This window comes from Labeo rohita, chromosome 20 (genome assembly GCF_022985175.1).
Source record: "Labeo rohita strain BAU-BD-2019 chromosome 20, IGBB_LRoh.1.0, whole genome shotgun sequence".
Classification (NCBI taxonomy): domain Eukaryota; kingdom Metazoa; phylum Chordata; class Actinopteri; order Cypriniformes; family Cyprinidae; genus Labeo; species Labeo rohita.
Genome location: NC_066888.1, coordinates 21,545,598 through 21,555,780, shown reverse-complemented (window position 1 = coordinate 21,555,780; position 10,183 = coordinate 21,545,598). Strand labels below are relative to the sequence as shown.

At 40.7% G+C, this 10,183-nt stretch overlaps 1 protein-coding gene across 1 annotated transcript; it reads right to left on the bottom strand.

The window, feature by feature from the left end:
• Window positions 1-3,282: 3,282 nt before the first annotated feature.
• Window positions 3,283-7,986, bottom strand: mycn (MYCN proto-oncogene, bHLH transcription factor). The gene is made up of 3 exons (XM_051139516.1): window positions 7,829-7,986; window positions 6,693-7,346; window positions 3,283-4,930 (listed from the first exon to the last, which is right to left on the bottom strand). Exons 2-3 carry the CDS (start codon window positions 7,339-7,341, stop codon window positions 4,221-4,223), a joined length of 1,359 nt encoding a protein of 452 aa, XP_050995473.1. The 5' UTR covers window positions 7,342-7,346; window positions 7,829-7,986; the 3' UTR covers window positions 3,283-4,220.
• Window positions 7,987-10,183: the final 2,197 nt, after the last annotated feature.

Below are 10,183 nucleotides of genomic sequence, written 5' to 3'. Positions count from 1 at the left end.
ATTATAGTACAACATGCATGGTGTCTGAGGGCAGTACATATCAATCAGACAGGAATAACTAATATTTGAGAAAGAGAAAGAAAAGAAATAAGAGAGAGAATATATGTTACATATAACACATGTATGGTGAATACAGATAAATTGGGACAATGGAGTATTTTAATTAAGTATTTTTTATTTATACATTGTAAAATGATTTCAACGATTATCAGTCTGTGTTTTACAAGAAAATGCTATTTCAGGTTTTCTACCTCAAAATTTAACATGTAATATGTTAGTTAATTTTTTTTTTTTTGTGAAATTTACTAGCAATTTCTGAGTGAAAATTGTTTCTTCACCATTTTGTTTTCTGTGATAGTGCTTTATAAACACATTGTTTCAAAGCAGCTTTACATTAATAAACAGGAGATATATTGTAAAATTCGTCAGTTGTGACCCTGGACCACAAAACCAGTCGTAAGTAGCACAGATATATTTGTAGCAATAGCCAAAAATACATTGTATGAGTCAAAATTATTGTTTTTTTTAATTTATGCCAAAAATCATTAGGATTTTAAGCAAAGATCATGTTCCATCAAGATATTTCGTAAATTTCCTACCATAAATATATCAAAACTTAAAGATTTTAGATTTTTAAATGATTGCATGTCGGCCAAATATTGTCCTATCCTAACAGTACATCAATGGAAAGCTTTATTCAGCTTTCAAATTATGTATAAATTTCAATTTCGAAAAATGTACCCTTATGACTGGTTTTGTGGTCCGAGGTCACAATTATGAAAACAAATTCAATGTCAGCCATTAACCCACAAAATTTCACATTTGTTAAGTGTAGAGAAGAAAATTAGCTTTGTAAAACTGAAGGGTTGAACATCATTCCTGCTAAAAAAACAAAACAAAACAAAAAACAATAGAAACCATCAAAGAATTTGTAATGCTTTTACTGGTTATAATGGGACTTGTATTGGTTTTAATGGAAACTGTAATGGACCCTGTTGGTTTCAACTGGTAATTGGTCGTCTTCTATTTGTGGCTTGTTAAAACCACTAAAATCTAATGGAATATGTCCCAAAACACACAACAGAAAACCATTTTTTAATTATTTTAATGGTTAAAAGTTGATGGTTTGTAATAGTATGTGTAGTGGAAACCATTAGAATTTCTGATGGTTTCTATTTTTTTTTTCCAGCAGGGATTGTTTTAAAAAATGTCAATGACAAATGATCAGAACGTGTCTAATTTTAAATCTTAGGTTTGAAAAACAACATACAGTGTGTTATACAGTGGCCAGTTGTATCATTGTACACACGGTGGTGTGTTATTGTCTTAGCTCACGGCTTTGTGTTTGTTTTTTCCATAACCAGGCAGGATAAGCCATCGGCCAGATGGCACAGTGGGGTCTCCCATGGTTACCTCATCCTGGGGACCAAACATTGCAGACACGCACACATATACAACACAGACTGTTATGTAACCAATCAGTCTAGACAGTCCAGTTTATAATCGCAGGTCTCTCTCTCCCTCTCTGTACCCCGCCAGACCTTGTTTCTCCTGTATTGCAGCAGTAGAATTCTTATTCTGTCTGTTTATTCCGGACCAGAGAAAATGGTTCATTGTGACACATTGGTGGGCGTGTCTTCAGTCAGCTTTCAGGCCATGTGACTGAAGTTAGTAAACACAAACCCGCTCCTCGGTCCAGCAGGATATTAGACGCACAGGTCACGACGGCCTCTGCACAAAAGACACCCCCCCAATTGGTTCCCGCCATTCGCACGTACGCGTACACACGCATGCACAAATAGAATAAAACACACTCGCACTTGAAGTCTGCCACGCTGCAGCTGCTCCAGTTTCCATGGTAACGTGCCGAACAATGAGGTAAGAAGCTGCGGGGGCCAGTCTGAGTGTGCGCAGCGCACGCTTTCATATCCACTCGCGCTGAGAGTGTGTGTGCCAGCGTTTGTTTTTGTGTATGAGTGCCTGAAAGTGCATGTGGATGTGCCCTGCCGATTTCTAAATCAACTGAAAGAGAGAGAGAGTGAATAACGAGGGAGATACTCGTCCTCCTTTGTCAGAGAGGGCTTGGTCAACCAGATCTCTCTTCATAGTGAGGCAGATGGAGGGAGAATGGCTTGACGAATGAAAAACAGGAGAGGCTGAAAAGAAAAGGAGGAAAAAAAGTCCAAAACATGCTGTTTGTTCCCCTGATACCACACGTACATCTCGGAGACATCTATTTGACATCTGCATTTACATCTGTAGACATATTTTTTAGAGCGTTTACTCGTCTGCAATACATCTATAGGACGTTTTCTTATCAGATGTCAAATAGACGTCTATTGGATGTCTTTAAGATGTTTATGAGTCAATTCAAGTAGATACCCTAATAGCACACGTACATCACAGAGACATCTATTTGACGTCTGCATTTACATCTGGAAGATGTATTTTTTTAGAGAGTTTGCTCATCAGCAATACGTCTATTGGACATTTCCTATCAGATGTCATATAGACGTCTATTAGATGTCTTTAAGATGTTTATGATTTAGAATGTATGTAAAACTGACATCTTACAGACGTCTGTCAGATGTTTGTACACAGCAGATGCTTTCCAGATCAAGAGATCTTTATCAGACACCTTGGAGATGTATGTGTGCTATCTGGGTATTAGATTCCCTGATAGCACATGTACATCACGGAGATGTCTATTTGACGTTTGCATTTACATCTGCAAGACATATTTTTTAGAGTGTTTGCTCATCTGCAATACGTCTTTTGGACGTTTCCTATCAGATGTCAAATAGACGTTGATTAGATGTCTTTATGATTTAGAATGTACGAAAAATGACATCTGAAAGACATCTGTAAGACGTTTGTACACAGCAGATGCTTTCCAGATCAAGAGATCTTTAACAGACATCTTGCAGACGTACGTGTGCTATCTGGGTTTGATTTAAATGTTGGTACGTTGAGGAAAAGTAGTGAAAAAAAAAAAAAGAGATTTGTCCAGTTATTTATGCTTCAAGTGTGTGACAGGTATTTTTATTTGACAGGATGATTTAACTGTGGGTTTTTGCTTTCAAAGCCATAACTTACATCCCCTTGAAAGTCATAATTTAGCGAGTTGTTTCAGGGCTGTTTGAAATGTGGAAGTTGCCGCCCACAGAGAGGCTTCAAGCATGTCTGAAATGTAGTTCAGAGTTTTGTTTCTCAATTCCTGACAGGACTCAACCGACACTAGCAGCGATACAGAAGCATTCATCCTTTGACAAGCTCTTTTGTTTTCAAAATGTCTATTTATTTTTCAAAATGAGGTATTTCAAAGTGCTGTGAGTCGCAGCACTAAAATGTACATTATAGAAAAGGAGAAAAAAAACACTTTTTTTTCCCACTGACCCAGTTCTATGAACCCAATACTTACAAATATATAAACAAAGAAAGAGAACGACAGCAAAGAATAGAAGCCTTATAAATGGAGATAGAAAGAATTTTCTGTACAAAAGAAACGAAGGTAGAAAAAAGGATAAAAACAAGATAAAGTGATATCTACTCAGAACTCATTTTCATACGAAAATATAAGTATCAAATTTAGTATGTATCAGAAGCACACTAAAGCATAAATGTAGGAATTAGTAAAGCGTGTCATAACAGAGAGATTATAAGACAAAAAAGATCCAAAAACAAAACAATGTGTCCTTATATTACAAAACTCCTCGAAAATTGAGGTCTTACAGTACTTGTTAAAGGTATATAAACTTCCAGTCTAGTTATTGGCAGCTTTTGACATCTTTATAAAAACCAAAAGACAATAATCGTATACAAAAACAAGGCAGACTGAGTGTACGTTCTTTTAAGATCTAGTCTATTTACAAAAGTGTCTGACATCAAGGTGCGCAGAGGTACATCCATGAGATTCAGCACCTGTGAGGTGTGAGAGCTATTCTGTATAGCCGTTCGAAGTGTCTTGTGTCATTTGTTTAGTGTTCGTTTTGCAGGAAGAGCGTGAGCACAAAGTTCGTCGACCCAATCGCGTGTTCATGAGAGTCTTGTTGTTGAAGGGTTTAGCACCTTCCCTCTTCGTTGTAACGTGATTGAGGTGACAAAGTAAACCTGAAACATTCTTGACGTCAAAAAATGTGCAAAAAAGTGTCAGCAGTGAGTGTCCCTAGGATTTATTTTGACCGTTCGTCATTAGGCGTTCAGCCAATGAGGGTTAAGGGTTAGCGAGTCCTGGCCTGCTCGAGCCTGCGGAGGAGCTGTTGTCGTCGGGCCTGCAATCTGTCTTTCTCCTGCTGGAGTCGGAGCTCTTGGGCCTCCAGGGAGCTGACGTACTCGGTGGCCTTCTTCAGGATGACCACCTTCGCCGCCTTGTCGTTGTGTGCCAGCTCGGGCACATGGTCGCGCAGAGTGAGGAAGCTAGAGCGCAGGTCGTTGCGCCGCTGGCGCTCCAGGATGTTGTGGTTGCGCCGGCGTTCGCTGTCCTCGGAATCTGAGCAGCGTGGGCTGCTGGAGTCGCTCTTCCTCAGCCGCTGGCTTGGTACGCCGTTAGTAGGGGAGCTTGGGGAAGAGTTCTGGTTCCTGCCAGTGCGTAGAGTTATAGTGCTGTTGTCGATTCGGAGCTTCTTGCTTGGGGGAGCGCTGGGAACGTCTTGCTGGTCGGAGTACGGGGATGGGGCTGCGTAGTTATGTTGCTGCTGGTGAATGGAGGCTGCTGCCGTCCTCTTCAGAATGAGCTCCTGGGGAGCTTTGCTCACCCCGGATCCCACCCGCCCTGAGGACGCTTGAGAGGTGGCAGACAGACCAGTGCTGGTTATCTTGCTGGTGATTGAACGCCTTTTCTCCACCGTGACCACATCGATCTCCTCTTCTTCTTCTTCTTCTTCTTCATCGTCTTCGTCATCATCATCGTCATCTTCTTCTTCATCATCATCTAGAGGGAGAAAAAGAGATTTGGGTTAGCAGGTTGTTGTGCAACCATTGCTCTAAAGCTGCACAGGTATGAACAAGTGCACTTAAAGGAAACATTTGTTTTCTCTGGGTGTGTGCTGGAGTTAATGCCTTTGTGTGGGCAGATGACACAATTGCCTAATGCAATCATCTAAACACGCTCTGTCAAACACAGCGGAGCTGGATTCTCCCCAGACTGGACCACCTTAGATTTGATTTTGCACTTTAACACACACCCTCCATTTACAGCGTCTAATGACAGGGTTTTGCGAGCACATGAATATTTCGTCATGTCATATTTTCTACAAAAGCTGTCAAGTTAGATATTTCGCTCACTGCTTTTTTAACCGGTGACACATTTCAAGTTAAGCTTAGACGGCCTCAGTGTGACGCCCGAGAGCTATGTTTATGAGATAATGGACGTGATTATCAGCTAAGCCACACATGAAGACTGTTTGGCATTTACTGGAGCCCACAGCCTCTCACTTCAAAAGCTCCCCACAGGAAACTGTCTGCCAGCGTTAAGGAGAGACCAAACGGGGCAATTTAGTCTCCGACAGAATGCAGACAGTCAGCCCGTTCCCCTTTTCCACTGGTTTGCCGCGAAAAGGGATAACAGCACGGGCGGGAAAAACGAGCGTTGTAATCGCGTGGTCCAATTATTCGCGGGCTTTGCCGAGTAACACTGATCTGATGGCGTCTTAAGCCGCTGCCCTGGAGAGGCGCCAAGCAGACAGCTGGAGGAAAGGCTCCGCTTGTTCAAAGCCGTCACCCTGTAAAGAGAGATGACCCATCATCTCTTTTTTTCCCCCTTCCTCGTCTTTTTTTTTGTGTGATTATCATTCACGGCACCTCTCTGGAAGATGCAAGGCTTGCCAAGCTCAGCCCACTGGGCAGAAAGGAGGGGGAGGCGGGTTTGCCTTTCTCGTAGATGCACGCGCATGCCTCCTTTTTCGCATGCTGGTGCCCAGTGCCAGCTCTTATTCTCTCACCCACGTGTGATTGTCGTTTGGGATTTGCATTTGAAACAAGTCCTCATTTCGAAGGGAAGCGACTTATTGGGGGGCACTGAATTTAGGGGCTTGGCTTTTATGCAATCTGCCCTCGCTCACACTCCCTCCCAAACATCTGAGCCTGTGTTTTTTTACAATCAAAAGCTCTCAATTTGGAAAAAAAAATAGATGATGTTTCAAAGCAATCTTGCATATCAAAAGAAAGTCAATCCTGTTACCTAATAAATTCTCAAATTAGACTGTGATTCCATGCCTAAAGCCAGATTAATGGAGGGCAGATAAGGACATGTTTTCCCATGTAATGTGGCTCAGTGACGTTATTCTCTGCATTAAATCTTAACCATGAGCCAAATGGTCAACATCAAATATTACCGCCATCTACTGGGTATGCAGACTTAGTATTACATAAACTCCCCATCACCGCCCACTACTACTACTGAGTGTATGTGTGCGCGCGTGCTCGTGTGTTTATGTGTGTGTGACCGACAGTCTGGAATGTCACACACTAATCCGATTCAGGGCCTGTCATATGATCTTCAACAATTACCCCAATGACCGCTTACAAACTTGGCCAAACTATTCAGCAGCAGCATCGTAATTTGGTGCTAATGCTGATTAATAAAAATAAAAATAATCTAAAATAACATAATCCTTCATGGCATGTATTCAGTGACAGTGACAGAACACTTAACCTAACAACTTTACATGAGCAGCATGTCAGGAGACACTTACCAGAGTCACTTGGAGTCTCGTCTGCGCTGACTGGAGGCAAGTGTTGGCTCCTCAGCTGTGTTACACTTTGGCTGCTGCTGCTGCTCCCGTTTCTTTTGTTGACTGGATAAGGGAAAACCACGGTAGGGTCCACACACTCCGGTATAGAGTGGCTCATTTCAGGCGTCTTGACTGTTGTGTCTTTCCCAGCTTCAGTAGCGGTGGAAGCAGAGACGGCTTTCCCCAGTTTCTCATTGACCACCCGCTCCAATTTCTCACGTGCCGAGAAGCCACTCCACATGCAGTCCTGAATGATGATGGAATTGTCTGTAGTATCCAAAACTGAGCCAAAGAGGTCCCCGTCTGACGCCCCCCAAATGTCATCTTCTGGTAAGAACAGAAGCTCGGAAGCCCAGTCCAACGGGTCTGTTAATCCAAAGCCCATCAGAGAGCAATCCCCAGCCACCGCACCCAGCTCCCCTGGGTCCCCTGGAAGAGCTGCCCGGCTCGGGGACAGAGGAGGAGTGGGCAGCAGCTCGAATTTCTTCCAGATGTCCTCACCAGGCGGTGCGGCGTCTGGTCTGCAGAAGTAGAAGTCATCCTCGTCCGGGTAGAAGCAAGGCTGCAAGGAGTCAAACTCCAAATCGGAGTTCATGGTTTTAGCTGGCATTCTCCCTGTGAAAGACACAAATTGATGTCTTAGAATAACCAACAAAGACATGGGAAAAAGGCAAGCATCTTTTTATTAATGACTCTCATTCTAAATGTCATCTCACTGTGCAGTGTAAAAATATTTATTAACCCTCTTGAACTTTAAACTGTAATTGCATTATCTCTTTCAACAGAACAGCTCCTAGAGATGTGTATTGATTATAATAATAATAAATAATAACGCACAAAGCTTTTGTCACAACAATGACATATTTAAGTAATTTTAAAACATTTTTGTGTTCTCTAAAGTAGACCCTAAAGTCACAGATGTCTTTGAAGTGTCCTCTCTACATTGTTTATTGTGATAGCGTTCATTAACTCACTTAAACTTTGGACTGTAATCGTAGGACAAGAAGCAAACTCCTCCAATAGCAAGTCCAGCAGACAAGTGAATAATCTAGAAATAATACCGAAACAGCTGACACTAAAAGACGTGAGCGTCTTACCTCTAAGTGCGTTTTCTTGTCCCTTCTTTATCGCAGTCACTGTGGCCCCCGTTTGGAGTCGCACATCTACCGCGGCGACTGAAGACTGTTCTGCGCTTCTGTGTTTCGGGCTGTGAAGTATTATTCTCGCTGCTAGCGTTTAGAAGAGAGACACTGGCTCCTCCTCCTCGGGTGGGCGGGGCACGGGCGAGGTATGTGCTGTGTGATTTTCTTTGGAAAGAGCATCAGTTTGCGCTAAGGTGTTTAATTTGCTGATAATTAGGGAATGGAATACTCAAAAATGAATAAATGTTCCAAACACGCGTGACGTCTTTAATGGAATGCAAAGGGAGGTGTTGAGCAGAATGACAGATCTCCGTCCACGGTCACTTTCATTGTGTGGGAAAAAGCGATGAAAGTAAACGGAGACTGAAGTAGAGTTTAAATGTAACGTCTGAAATGTATGTGACTAGATGGTTTTTATTTTTGTTTGTCACTCTACTCTTTAATTTGGTTTTACTCACAAAATAAACGCAGTTGCAGACTATAAACGTTCAAACCGTGTTGTGAATGAATCAGAGCGACTCAGCAGCATCTCTCATTGTTCAGGTCAGTGAGGTAACGGACGATCCGCAGAACATCCCCGGCGTCGACTCACTTCTGCCGCCGTGTGGACACGTGATGAACACGCAGTGCGCGCGTCTGTGTTTACATTCAGGGAGCGAGGTATGTTTTGTGTTGCTGCTCACCCACGAAAATGCTTATCAGATAGCGCTCGACATGAAAACTTTATAGAAGATGGTGCTGATGTACTTCTAAAGTTGGGATTGTACGATTGGGTGGGTGTAATGGGCGTTGTAGGGAGGAGATGCTATTATATAATTGTTCTCCGCCTCAGCGTTTGAAGCGAACCATCAAACGCTTTAGAGGCGGTGTTGTATGGATTTGGAGAAAATTGAGTCCCGAAAGATATTAATTCCTTTTATTAATACTTTACATCACGTTCCTCTTTTGTGCCTCGAAGTAATAGGGGAAATAGTTGTCACTTTTAAATCGAGTGAGCATTTCTCATAACGAGTTTTTTTTTTTTTTGTTAGTCAACTTGTAACTTTATCTTAAAGACTTTGGAGTTTTACCAAAAAAATTAATTATTTTTACTGACCTGACATTTGGAAGAAAGTCCCAAGCACATTGGTCACAATCATATTAAAATACAAATATTCAAAGGCAATGCACTTAAGTCACGATTTGGTCAATTACCCGGACTTAGTAAGCAGGAAAGGGTGCAATATTTTGACAAACTAAAGTTAGTAGGTGGTAAAGACATGTATTAATTAAGATTTTAGCTTAATATTTCACCTACCTGACCAGAAATTATAACAACAAACATAAATGTTGTCAAGATTCTTGTCCTGGAAATCCAACCATAAATGCCTTTTGTTCCTCAGACAGTTTTTTTGCACTTTTCTCCTTAATTTGAACTTTTGGCAGTCTATAGTACCCCTAATGTTTTTCCCAGTCTGACCGATTAATACAGCCCAAAACATGACAATAATTGACCATTTTCAGCAGCGATAATCAGCAAAATATGCGTTTTGTTCCTTTCATTGGCATTGTTTACGTTCAGTGTCGCCAACTGATGATGCGTTGTGCAAAACCTCAATTGTCACAATTTTGTATTTATGTTGAAATTATAAAAAACCTTCTGTCCTAATAACATTTATATGACATGTTGTTGTAATATAGTTTTACATACAGTAGTAGACTCATAGCGAACATTGTTTATTGTGATAGTGTTCATTCTCATAGTGTTCAACTCAAATAGCAAGTCAAGCAGACTTACTGTCTTATTGATTTTTATATTGTATGTATATTTAAGTCATGTTGAGACCTAAGAACATTGGTTAAAATCATCCTTATATAGTTCATTTAGTTGTAAGCTTTGTTCACTCAAAGGACAGAATTCACACAAATTTTCCAATGCTTATTTTTTTATTTTTAACACATAACATATATAAAACTCCTAGATATGTGTATATATATATATATATATATATAAACAATAAATGAATAACTGAATAAATAGGTTTCCATTGCTGTATGGTTTGTTATGATAGGACAGTATTTGGCCAAGATACAACTATTTGAAAATCTGGAATGTGAGGGTGCAAAAAAATCAAAATATTGAGAAAATTGCCTTTAAAGTTGGCCGAAGTTCTTAGCAATGCATATTATTAATCAAAAAATAAGTTTTGATATATTTATGGTAGGAAATATACAAAATATCTTCATCAAACATGATCTTAACCTAATATCCTAATGATTTTTTGGCATAAAAGAAAAATCGATAATTTTCATCCATACAGTGTATTTTTG

What these genes read in the sequence shown, in the direction of transcription:
- mycn (XM_051139516.1), bottom strand. Translation starts at nt 7,341, where the DNA reads ATGCCAGCTAAAACCATGAACTCCGATTTGGAGTTTGACTCCTTGCAG. An exon ending in CGAGACTCCAAGTGACTCTG is followed by an intron (nt 4,931 to 6,692) that starts GTAAGTGTCTCC and finishes TTCTCCCTCTAG; the next exon opens with ATGATGATGAAGAAGAAGAT.